This window comes from Choloepus didactylus, chromosome 27 (assembly GCF_015220235.1).
Source record: "Choloepus didactylus isolate mChoDid1 chromosome 27, mChoDid1.pri, whole genome shotgun sequence".
NCBI lineage: Eukaryota > Metazoa > Chordata > Mammalia > Pilosa > Megalonychidae > Choloepus > Choloepus didactylus.
The window spans coordinates 4152787-4165329 of NC_051333.1; the positions used below are offsets into that span (position 1 = coordinate 4152787).

The 12543-nt window shown below is 44.5% G+C and overlaps 1 protein-coding gene across 5 annotated transcripts; it reads left to right on the top strand.

The window, feature by feature from the left end:
* Positions 1-881: 881 nt before the first annotated feature.
* TARM1 (T cell-interacting, activating receptor on myeloid cells 1) lies at positions 882-10826 on the top strand. 5 transcript variants are annotated; one of them, XM_037818897.1, is made up of 11 exons: positions 882-999; positions 3066-3098; positions 3233-3523; positions 3824-4120; positions 4734-4772; positions 6566-6613; positions 7022-7105; positions 7214-7241; positions 8086-8123; positions 8952-8989; positions 10115-10826. In XM_037818897.1, exons 1-10 carry the CDS (start codon positions 966-968, stop codon positions 8987-8989), a joined length of 930 nt encoding a protein of 309 aa, XP_037674825.1. In that variant the 5' UTR covers positions 882-965; the 3' UTR covers positions 10115-10826. The 5 variants fall into 5 exon arrangements, with proteins under 5 accessions (XP_037674825.1, XP_037674826.1, XP_037674827.1 ...); XM_037818898.1 differs by having other exon boundaries at positions 6566-6601; XM_037818899.1 differs by having other exon boundaries at positions 3824-4048.
* The last annotated feature ends 1717 nt before the right edge of the window (positions 10827-12543 follow it).

Below are 12543 nucleotides of genomic sequence, written 5' to 3' on the forward strand. Positions count from 1 at the left end.
CCTGAGATATTTTCTGACGTAGCAATGTACCCATCCCCTCCCCACCTCCATCCTAGAATGCAACTGATGAACTGTGTTGCTCTGTGAGTTTGTCTGAGGAGTGCTGGGAGGTCTGCACCAGCCTGTCAGCATTGTTTACGGTAACCGTGAGAGTGATGATGTACTCCTGGTCTTGGAGTGGCCGTCCCAGAGGGCTCTGCCACTGTGGCTGGGGAAAGAGCAAGGATACGTTCCTCAGACCATCATGGCACCAGAAATCACAGCCCCGTCTCCATTTTGGGGTTCTGGTTCTGAACCAGATGCACACCTGTGCATATCTTGGTGGTTCCTGACCAAGAGAGAAAGCACATCATGCAGCCCTCGGAGAGGGAAAAGAATGGGGGTTTGTGGCTGGCTTTTGGGGATCTATTTTGGATGGGATGCTTATTCTTACCTTAATGCTATATTGTTGCAATACAGTATCCTTTTATTGCAATAAGGTGTAGATTTGTCAACATTGTCATTTTGGGTTCTCTGAGTCTTCTTTAGCAACTGAGCCCTGCATTGGTGCAAGGACTCTTTGCCCAAGGCTAGCAAACTTGCTGTACATACAAAATTTTCAGTTATCCTCATTAGTGAAATGCCTTCATCTCCTCAGTACAAATCTTTCCAGCCCAAACCTTAGGTTATTTTTGGTTATCTGGTTGATCGACTGTTAGATGCCTGAAATTTGACTGTCACAGATGGCAACCTTCCAGGGGTGAAGAGCTGGAAGTTTGGCATGAGAGGAAAATGTTACAAGCAGCAGCAACCACACATTTCCTGTGACTATGAAACAGAATCTGTGGGAGGAGGGAGCTGAAGGTAGGGGCAAAGCTGATTCTGCCATATATTGGGGTTGAGGATGAGGCTGTGGCTGCTCCATCTGTTGATCCTTTGTGGACTTCAAAACTGATGAAGGACCTTGCACAGGCTGAGGTGCGGCCATGATTAAAGAACTGCTTTCCCTCCTCTGCATCGGTAAGCCACATGGGGCTTTGCATTGGCAAGAGATTTTGATTGGGGCTGGAAATGGGGAAAATAACATTAACTTTATTGGTTACATATCATGTATCATATATCTTGCTCAGTGTGTTAGATATATTACCTCTAAATCTGTGTTTTACAAACTTCCATCACTCAAGTCCCAAACTCATGATGTTTGCCAAATGCCCATACTGCCTCTACCTTATTGGGTTAATGTTCCTTAACATATTCTAAAATAAATGGATTTGAATGAGAACCTTTAATTAATAATGTAGGTGAAAATCCAGTATCAATTGCCACAAACAGAATGTAACTCAAAAGCAAATATAATGGAAAAATAGTTGAGATTCTGATTCTTGGTCAAAGTTCTGAGCCTGAAGCCTGCTATTTCTTTGTTATAAAGGTGATGAACTATGAGGTAGACATATCAGAAACTAGCTGCAGATTGGGACTTTCTTTTCCATGTAATCAAAAGCACTACAAGAGTTGCTTAAGATAGTATTTTCTCATACTATGACGTACTGCTTTAATCATGCCACTGCCGCCTAAAATTATCATTCATACCATGATGGTACATAGTTCACACTTTGGGAAGTGCCACTCTAATTCTTCAAAAAGAAAAAAAAGAAAAAAACCCTGCAAGAGTATATTAGGTCTACATTCATAGCTTAAGAATCTAATATGAATTTCCAAAGCAAAGTGACTTGTCTCAGGCTGCACAGGTAGAGCCAGGAAGCCAAATTCTAACCGAGAAACATCTAGCTCCAAAAGCACTGTCGTTTCCACTCAGTCAGGGTGGTGAGTAGAGAAGGACACTTCCACAGGGCTCTTGGTCTGGAAGCATCCAGGGGTGTTGTCTGAAGGGACTTGGGGTTGGAAAAATCTGAAGAGGTAAAAGATGAATTGTTCAGAATGTCCCCAGGCACAGAAAGAGGATGCAACCCAGAATGAACATCTTCAAATAGACCGAAAGCTTGATATCCTCTTATGTCAAGGGAGGAGAATTTGCCTTGGTTAAGTTATGTTCACATGGCTTTCTCCCATCACCGTGATTCTCTGGTTCCAAGACTTCAGGCTAGCCAAGAGAGTTTCCTTTCATCAAAGGCCTGTCTTGGGAATAGACATCTGATTGGGGTTTGTGGGGAATTGTAGGGATGTAATCAATACAGCAGATATCTGCAGCCTCCACTACTTCACATCCTAGTTGTGGGGCCTTAGGAAGCATGCGCCAATATTTAAGGCTCAATGTCATATTTTAGGCTCAGTGTCCTCATCTGTCAAATGGGGATGCTGACACCTATCTTGCAGGGTTATCTTTACAATAGGTTCACGTATGCTCGAGGTGAGCACATCATAAATGCTCAACAATGATACTTCTTTTTATGATCGTCCCTTTTACTCTGATTGGGTTAGGCACAGATTCCCTTAGGAATCCCTTCCAGAGATCTCCTCATCCTCTCTTCAGTGAGAAGATTGATCCATCCCTACTCACACTCTGAGAGACAGCGGGACTCTGTAATAGGTTACTCATTAATTTCCCAAGCAATGAGAACTCTGAGTAGAGTTTCCTGCTGTCATTTGGGTTAGCCATGCTGCAGACAGAGATGAGACTAGATGAGATGTTCTGGGGTCTAGAAGTGATGACAAATTCCACATGGTCCAAGGCTAAAGCACAATCATGTCTACCTCTGGCTAAGCTTAGCAAAGCCCTCAACCTCCACATGGTTAAGAGAGCATGGGAGGGAGTTGAAGATGTACCTGTCCTCCCTCAAAGGTGTTCACAGACCGAGTGCTGGAAGAGGTTGATGAAGGAGCCAGAATCAGGAAGGTTCTGAAGTGTGTAGACCCCAGAATATCCCATGAGCCAGGAGATAGTATATATTGACCTGTGAGTCATAATAACAATTCCCTTGCAAGTCGTTGAATGACATGTCACATTTACATGACTTGTAAGTTTCTTGCTCTCAGTAAGAATTCTCAGCAAGAGGCTGGGTACCAGGGCAGGGAGACGATGGAAGCGGTAGGAAACCACTCATATCTTACAAAGGATTCTTTTACAGGGCTGTGTGCTGGACAAGGGGACAGAAGAGGTGGTGAGTGTTTCTTCAATTAAACTCCCTTGATACTTCATCCAGCTTCCCTGCTTTCCCTTCCTCTTCTTTCCATGGGCTTCCTGAGACCAAAGTGTGTGCCTCGTATCTAGCTGTGAGCTCTCCTCTCCTTCCAGTGCTACTTCCCAAACCCTTCCTCAGCGCCTGGCCCAGCACAGTGGTACCTCCCCAGAGTAAAGTGACGCTGCGATGCTTGTCTTCTATCAACGATGTCAGCTTTAGTCTTAGACGGGGAGAAATTCTCTTGGAGAGCCTCCTGCCTTCTCATTCTACAGAGAGCTGGACCAAATTCCCCCTGAGTGACCTGCAACAACATGACACTGGGGAGTATACCTGTGAATACTACTTTAAAGGGGCCCCATTTATAAGGTCAGAGCCCAGCAATGCCCTTGTCCTCGTGGTGACAGGTGAGAAGGAGGTTCTTTGGAATGACGTAGTCTTCTTAGGATGGGGGGGGGGTCAGAAGAGTAGGAGGAACAGAGTCTCATATCTGGTGTGATGGGGTGGGGAATAGAGGAACAGATTTTAATGCCTTGTTTTTATCCAGGGCTTATGCGGGGAAATCTCTCTTCCCGAGTCCCATTGGGGAAGAGTGTTGATGGGTATCTTTAATTTACCCCACTCCAAGAGAACTCCCTTCCAGGAGGCCAGGCAGGAGGGGAACCCAAGGCTTTTCCCGTGACCTCAGATCTTTCCTTCTCTTACAGGAGCTTTACCCAAACCTTCCCTCCAATCCCACCAAAAGGGTAAGGTGGCTGCTGGAGAAGACGTGACTCTGTGGTGCGAGAAGCCATTCAACTCGACTGAATTTATGATATTCGCTCTAATGAGGGCAGGACATCCAACACCCATACAGCTCCAGGGAGCAGAAGAGAGCACTGGGGAGTTCCTCCTTCAGACCATGACAGTCAGTGACACTGGGAACTACAGCTGTGTGTACTACCAGGCAAACACTTCTTTCTTGGCCTCCCACCCCAGTGACTGGCTTGAGATCCTGGTGACAGGTAGAGCTTTGCCATCATGAGGACCATAGCAAAGTGATATGCCGGTCCTGAGGCCTCAGTGTGGCTTCCAGAGGGAGGGTCTGGAGCTTGTAAAATTACTTGGGGAGGACAGAGTTAGTGCCAGGATCTTAGGGCTGGTTCTACTGAGTAGGGAACATGGCTTTCTGGAGCTGGATTTCACAGCTCACAAGTTCTACTCCTGGAGAGGGACTAACCCTCTTTCCAAGCCTGTCTTAAAAAAAAAATCCTTGGGAAGGACGGATTGCCCCCACTTGGTTCAACCTCTGCATCAATCGCTGGCTCAGGATCAGGCAAGCAAAACCTAGCTACATCCCTGGTGACTGAACGTAAAGGGGGAATTAGCAGCTTATAAGGGGAGGGGCTCTTTCACTGGTGAAGGGGAGGTATGTTTAGCACCGAATTTTGCTACCGAATTACAGACCACATCATAGGAGAAAACATCTGAGATACAGATGCTGATGTGGAGACCATGGGCATCTGGTAGAGGAGGAATTTTCTGTCTACCCAATGCTGGGGTCATGGAACCCAGGGGTGAGGCAGGAGATTTATATGCCTAGGAAGACTTTCCCACATCTAGGACTCTGTTTTCCAGATCCATGTGAAGGATGTTCAACGTTCTCTCCAGAGACAGGTAAGACAAATTGAAAGAAAGGAAAGAATATTCAAACAGCAGCAACCATTTGCAGGGGAAATGAGCCCCTGCCCCTTAAGGTGGATTAACTTGGGAGGTATGAGGAGCCATCAGATTGGCCAAGGAAGTAAGGCACGAGGCGGAGACGAGTTGCATGGCAGTATTCCTGAGAGAAGGAATGGTCCAGGTATTAGTGGGGAGGGACCAGGGATTCTGCTCAGCCTCCTGCAATGCCTGGGTAGCCCCTATCCCACCAGATTCATCCAGCCCCAAATGTCAATAGAGTCGAGGTTGAGAAAACCCTGCTCTAGACCCACTGTCTCGCTTTCAATCAGACACCAAATTTCAGCAGCGTCTTTAAGAGTGAGGATCATATTCTCTTCCAATCTCTGAAACTTGTAATTCTTTAATATATATTCCCAAACCAGTAGCCATTTGAAATAAATTTCATAATGTTACCAGTTATTTAATTTGGCATTATCAGGCTTCCTTTAAGTTCACCTGTACTTGTCCCTTTATCCCCATGTTCGATTTGTAGCCAGTCTCTCAGTCTGAAACCTTCAGGGTGAGACCTTAGGAATCTGATGGCTTGTGAGGTTTCCTCAGCACTTCTGCACCTTGGACAATGTCAGTGTGGTCTCTGGCTAAGCAGAATGCATTCGGGTGGGAGGGCTGAGTTGGGAGGAGGTGATTGCAATAAATAACATCTCACTTCCTTATTGTGGCCATGAGAGGGGACTTAAGGCGGGTGGGGCAGAGAAAGGAAGAACAGAGCCGACCACCGGGGATGTGGGAAATAGTGGTAGGGAGCACTGTGAACTTCCCAATCCTACTGCCTTCTTTGAAGGAGAAAGCAGAAGGAGGGACTGCCTTCAGACAGTCTGAAGGACCTACCTCTTCTGCTTGCTTTGGTGAATTCCAAGAGGCTGCACCAACACAACTGTAGATGGTGAAACAACGAAGAGTGATGGTTAAGGGTGTAGACTCTGAAGGCTGAGAGTGCTCCCAGCCCCTGGCTCTGTGTGATCTTGAGCAAGTCATGGAAGCTTTTAGTGCTTTTTTTTTTTTTAACAAAACAAAACAAAAAACTCTTGTGTGCAATGAGGATTTTAAAGTATCTGCGTGACTATGGGTATATGAGTAAAAGTTCAATACATGTTAATCTGGGTTCTTGGTATCACGTGCCTGGAAATACTACAGAAAATGGCCAACATACTCCCTTTATTCTAGGAAACATGGCCATATCTAGATTAAGAAAATTGTCTTGTCCACCCCACACTGGAGTCTTGAGTTCCTTGAGTATTTTCTTTTCTTTTCTTTTCTTTTCTTTTTTTTTTTTTTTTTTTGTGCTCTTGTTTCTTTCTTCTATGTCCAATTTTATTTCATTCTGTTTTCTAGATAGACCTTGAAGGCAGAAAAATGTGCCCTCCACAGACCAGTAGGAGAATGGGGAAGACTTTCCTTCCTTTTGAGAAATTTGAAAAATACTCCCCAATAGAAAGAATTAAAAAAAACAACAACAGACAGTCATGCACCTTCCACCCAGAATTATAACATCTAGTCGTATTTGCTCCGAGTTTTTTTTTCCAGAGATAAAGATAAAATTAAGTCCTTCTTTCCTCCCAACTCTGGTCCCATTTTTCACTTCACCCCAGTAAAAACTTTCTGTGCATGTTTTTGTATGTTTACTATATTAGTATGCTGTTGTAAGATAAATGCAGTTTTAAATTTATACACAAAGGTATAATGTTATGGGTTCTTTCCCTGCAACATGAGTTTTTTCTTACTTCTAGATCAAGCTGAAGTGACAAAGTCTCCCCGGACAGCAGGTACAAGTCTAGGTAGGGAAAGAGAACTTCCCAAGACACAGAAAGCAGCTATGAGGCTTCCTTGTGAAACGGTAGGATCTCCATCCCTGGGAAGGTTTCCAACGATGTGTGTCTATATTTTGGTGATAACTGCAGAGTGTGGCTAAAAGCAAGGTCTTTAAAGGTGGGTAGGGATAGAGTCACTGCTCCACCTACCCGCCAGGCAGGTGACTGGAAATCTAACTTTGACTCCTGGAATCCCAGCTTCCTCACCTGCCAAGTAGGCATCACGCTCTGTCTCTTCCTGGAGACTTGCAAGTGGGAGAAAATGTCTTGAGGCGTCCAGCTCACAGCAGGAATGCAATTCACGGTCACTACCTCTAGGCATCAGAACATGTCTCGGGAAGCTAACCGGCCCTCTTTCCTGCCCCCTCCCACCAGAGCCCACCGGAATCATCCTTATCGTCATCTTCATCTTAGTCATCCTCCTTTCCTTCGCCTTCATCTGCAAATACAGCCCATGTGGTGAGTTCGTGGAAACAAGGGCTAACCCATTTGAGGAGACGGGAGAAATAGAATGTGGGGCTAATTTCATGGGTTAATTCTTTTCTCTTCTTTTCTTTTTATCCCCAGAGGCAGCTTCTGATAAGACGGCCAGAAGGTAGAGCTACTCAGAGACTCCCACCAGCCAGTTCACTTTTCCTCCATCCTTTGCTTGACAACCCAAGGACCTTCTTTCTCACCTCTACATTTTATATGCCACAGACCAGCTCCAATGGCCACCTTAGTTTTCTCTCCCTGATCCATGTTTTACAATAATCCTCCACTTCTAGTTCCGTATTCTCTCCTCCAAAAAAGAATCCACATTGCACATTGCACGAAGCACCACCTCCTCCTCAGCTACTGAGCCTTACGTGGAAACCCTAGAGTCAGGCATCCAAGTGGGAATAGGTAGAGAATCAGTTTACGTGGACTTTTGCAGTGAACTTGATTTACATTCCACCACTACTTACCAATAGCGGTCTTGATTTATCCCTCTAGTTTCTTTTTTATATATAAGGTAATTTTATTGAAATATATTCGTATACCATACAATCTATCCAAAGTATACAATCAGTGGCTTTTAGTATAATCACAGAGTTCTGCATTCATCGCCATAACCAATTTTAGAACATTTTCTTTACTCCAAAAAGAAAAAACCCCACACCCCTCAGCAGTCACCTCTCAATTCCTTTATCCTTCCCCAGCCCTATGTAACCACTAATTCTGTCTCTATAAATTTATTTATATCTACCTTTTATATAATGGAATCATACAGTATGTAGTACTTTGTATCTGGTTTCTTTCACTTAGCATAATTTTTTAAATTATTGTTAGAGAAGTTGTAGGTTTACAAAAAAATTATGCAAAAAATATAACATTCCCATATACCCCCCTATTGTTGACACTTTGCATTCCTCCAATTTCTTTTGTCTCCAGTGTTTCACTCTGTTTTTCTATCACAGTTCCAACTCTTCCAAAGGACCTGAAGAAGCAGTGTCAGGTAAAGAAACCTGGGGAAAAAGTGGTGAAGGTACAAGTATGTGTGTGCTTGTGCATATATCTGTGTGGGTGCATTTTGGGGTGTATGGTGTGTGTGCATGTGTAAGTATGTATACACATGGTGTGGCATGTGTTCACATGGCTGTGTGTTTATGCAAACGTGTGCACACATGGGTAGGTGTGTGCATGTGAATATATGTGTGGAGGTGGTGGGTGTGCCTGTGTGTGTGTGCACAGGATGGGTGTGTGTGTGCTTGTGTGCATCTGTATGAGTGTGCATATGTCTGTGTAAATAGCATGTGTGTGCACATGTGTGTAGGAATGCACATGTAGATGCATGCACTTGTGGGGATGGTTTCTGAGCTGTGTGATTGTGAGTTATGCATGTGTGTGTGTGTAAGTAGAGTGTGCATGTCAGTGACGTGAGTATATTTGTGTATAGGTCTGTGTCTGTATGTAAGAGTATATATGCACATGCATGTAGGCATGTGTGCCTGTGTTTTTGTGGTTGTTATTGTTAAAGAAGTTGTAGGTAGGAGTAGCATATTTCTCTGTGGGAGTGTGCTTGTGTGTATTATGCATGTGTGTAGGGTGTGTTTGTGCATGCATGCATGCGAGTTTATGGGTGGTGAGTATACACGCACGTGTGTGCATGCATGTGTGTGTGTGTGCATGTGTGTAGGGTGTGTTTGTACATGCATGCATGCGGGTTTATGGGTGGTGAGTATACACGCGCGTGTGTGCATGCATGTGTGTGTGTGTGCATGCATGTGTGTAGACCTGAACCCTGGACACTGAGGATAAGGCAATGGCACTCCTTTCCCTCCAGATACTCCTACAGCGATAAAGAGTGGCTCCCCCGCCTAGGTGAGCTTCCTCTCCAGCCCCTCCCTCCATCCTTGCCTCCTGTCACTCCGCCCCCAGTTTTGCCAGTGGTTTGGGCATCTGCCTTCATCCACCCCAACCTTCCTCTACAGTGCAGGCGAACATGGCCTGAACTCTTCTGTGCCTTTTCCTGCCACGGGGCAATCAGCTCACGTCCTCTCCTGTCGGAGCACATTTCCATGTGTGAGGTGGAAAGCCATGTCCCTCACAGGATTAACGGGAAGGTTTAATGAGCTAAGAGCCATGGAATAGATTCTTGGAATGTCAGGCATGGAATAAGCACTAAGTACCTTGCAGCTGTTGTGACTAAACCTATCTATGTGGCCTCAGGCACGTGAGGTTCCCTCTTTGGCCTCGGGTCCTTCATCTGTACGGTTGGGACAATCAGGCTGCCTGTGAGTGTCACAGTGAGCACACGGTGCGACTCTCTCGCAAAGCACCTAAATGTGTAACCACCCAGCAGGGCCTGCAAAGCTATTGGAAGTAGCTATTCGTGTCAACTCATTATTTTGGTAGCTGTTTCCATTAATTTTCTATCACCGTGTAACAAACTACCTCAGAACGTAGTGGCTGAAAGCAAGAACATCTAGCATCTCACAGTGCCTGTGGGTGAGGAGTCTGGGCATGGCTTAGACGGGATAAAGATATTGGTAGAGCTGCAATCTTGGAGGGCTCGAATGGGAAAAGATCTGCTCCCACAGTCCCAGGGGGAAGGCAGAACTCAGTTCCTCGTGGGTTCTTAGACTGGGGGCTGCAGTTCCTTGCTGGCTGTTGGCTGGACACTGCTCTCAGGTCCTTGCCTGTGGGCAGCTCATCAACAGAGAGAGTAAGAGAAACATAGAGAAGTGGGAACACAAAGGAGGTCACAGCCTTTTACAGACTAATCTTGGAAATGACATCCCATCTGTTTTATGTCCTGTTGATTAAATGCATGTGGCTAGATCCAGCCAACACTCAAGGGGAGGGGATTCCAAAAGGGGCGTCAATACATCACTACAAGGAGGTGGGATTCTTGGGGTCCATCTCCAAAGGCTGCCCGTGCATTGTTAAGTCTTCACAATCAAACACTCCTCGCTGGACCTGATCTTTTTCTTCATTTACCTTCAGGCTGAAGAATCTCAGCTTCAAGAACTTCAGCCCTAAGCGAGGGCCCTTCAGGCCTTAGGAAGCAGCCTCTAGAGGCCTCTGTGCACCTGGACTGAGGTGTGGCCTGGAGTAGGTTGGAGCCCAGGAAGCAAGAACTTAACTACAAGGGAATGGAGACGGGATAGCGTTCCCTCTAGGAACTAGGCACATGAGTACCCCTTTCCCCAAATTCTCAATGAAGATGTGCTTCCTTCTTCAAATGATTATACTTATTTTTAAAAAGAGTTATCATTTACCTAGGTTAAAATGCACAAGTCTTAAGCATACATTTCAGTGCTTTTCTTTTTTAATACACATATCCCACGGTGTAACCACCACTGAGATCAAAATATAGAATGTTTCCAACATTCCAGAAAATTCCCTCGGGATCCCCTCCAGGCAATTGCAACTTCTCCAGAGATAAACTTCATCTTCTGACTTTTATCATCATGGATAGTTTTGCCAATTCTTGAACTTCATATAAGTAGAATTACAATGTGTGTTCTTTTGTGTCTGGCTTCTTTCATTCAACATGTTGTTTATGCGATTTATCCCTGATGTTGCATACGCTGGTATTTTCTTCCTTTTTAATGCTGAGTGTCAGTCCATTCTTTGATTATACCATGATTTGTTTATCCCATTGTTGGACATTTGGAATGTTTCCAGTTTTGGGTTTTTATGAATAAAGCTGGCATGCACAATCTTAAAGATGTTTTATTGCACACATGCAATTCTTTCTTTTGAATTTATAACTAGGAGTGCAATTACTGCATTACAAGCAAGTATGAGCTTAATTTATTAGATACTTCAAAATAGTTTTCCAAATTGGCTCTACCATTTCCAGCTTCCTTCTTGAATTGTGCTCAGTGCCCTTCTTGACTGCCAGTCTTCTGTTTTCATTCCCTTCTCTTCGTAAAACTGCCTTGTGACTTCACATACTAGCATGTTGAGTTCGAGAGGGGCTGCGTTAGCACTCACCGTGGCAGATGGATTCTAAAATGATCTCCAATGACCTACCTCCTGGCATCCACACCCCTGTGCAATTCCCCTTCCTCAAGTATGGATGGCTCCTGTGACTTTCTCCCAGCCAACACAATAGGGAGAGGTGATGGGATCCCATTTTAGTAGGTTATATAAGATTTTAAATTTCATCTTGCTCATAGATGCTCCTCATTGCCTTCTCAACCTGTTTGGTCTGATGAGGTGAGTTCCATGAGGAAGATTCCACAAGGCAAAGGAACCGAGGCACTTACTCCAGTTTCTTCAAAGAACTGAATTTTGCCCAGAGGCACGTGCGATGAGAAATGAATCCTTCCCCAGTAGAGCTTTCTGACAGCCCCCAGCCCTGGCTGACATCCTGACCAAAACCCCCTGTGGACATCCCAGAGCAGAAGACCCTGCTAGGCTGTACCCAAATTTTTGACTCGTGGAAACTGAAATAATAAGTAGCGGTTGTTTAACCCACTAAGTTTATGGTAATATTATTGCACAGCAATAAATAAGTTACACACTCACATGGACTCTTCTGTCCACCCTTTCAGAGAATGAAAGCTGAGACAGAGGACAGACCTCTGCCCTGGTCGGGGGAGAAGGGGCAGCTTCAAGAGGGTCCTGGAAAGGGAAGTGACTTTTGATACAGACACGACTGGGTCCCAATTCCTGCACTTCCCTTTCTACTTCTGTGTCCTTGGGTAGAGGATCCTGCCTTGCTGGGCCTCAGCTAACATATCTCCAGTTAATATGGTCCAAAGAAATTTTACTAAATGCAATTTGGCAAGAAACACTGTGGCTCACCTTTATCAAGAAGTTTGCAATTTGGTTAATATTTAGTTAAGATTTACATTTATGTTGCAGAGACATAAATACTTTCCCACCTATAGATAAAATTAGTGAGGTTGGCTCAGTAACTGATTAGAGCCCAGAGACACAGAAGCTTATAGATTTGCAATTTCTGGTAATTTTATTTTTGAGTCCCACTGGCTAAGAACCTGTGAGTCACATTAAAAATGTTCAGGAGACTGAAGTCATTTTAATTGCAGAGACTATGGTCTTAAAAAGTCATTGCATATCTTGAACTCCTACAACTCAGTGACAAAAAGAGTAACAACCCAATTTAAAAATGGACCAAGAACTTCAATAGTCATTTCTTCAAAGATCTACAAATGGCCAGTATGTACATGAGAAGTTGCTCAAAAACACTGGTCATCAGGGAATGCAAATCAAAACCACAATGAGATACCATTTCACAACACTGGGATGGCTGTTATTAAAAAAGCAGAAAATAACAAGTATTGGTGAGTATGTGAGAATTGGAACACATACATTGTTGGTGGCGTTATAAAATGGGGTAGACACTGTGGAAATCAATTTGGCAGATCCTCAGAAAATTGAACATAGAATTACCATATGAC

Excerpts from the sequence above, each read along its gene's own strand:
- TARM1 (XM_037818897.1), top strand. The coding sequence starts at position 966 with ATGATTAAAGAACTGCTTTCCCTCCTCTGCATCG. Across the intron at positions 3,099-3,232 it reads ACAAGGGGACAGAAGAGGTG|TGCTACTTCCCAAACCCTTC; the intron begins GTGAGTGTTTCT and ends CTCTCCTTCCAG. Across the intron at positions 7,106-7,213 it reads CTGCAAATACAGCCCATGTG|AGGCAGCTTCTGATAAGACG; the intron begins GTGAGTTCGTGG and ends TTTTATCCCCAG.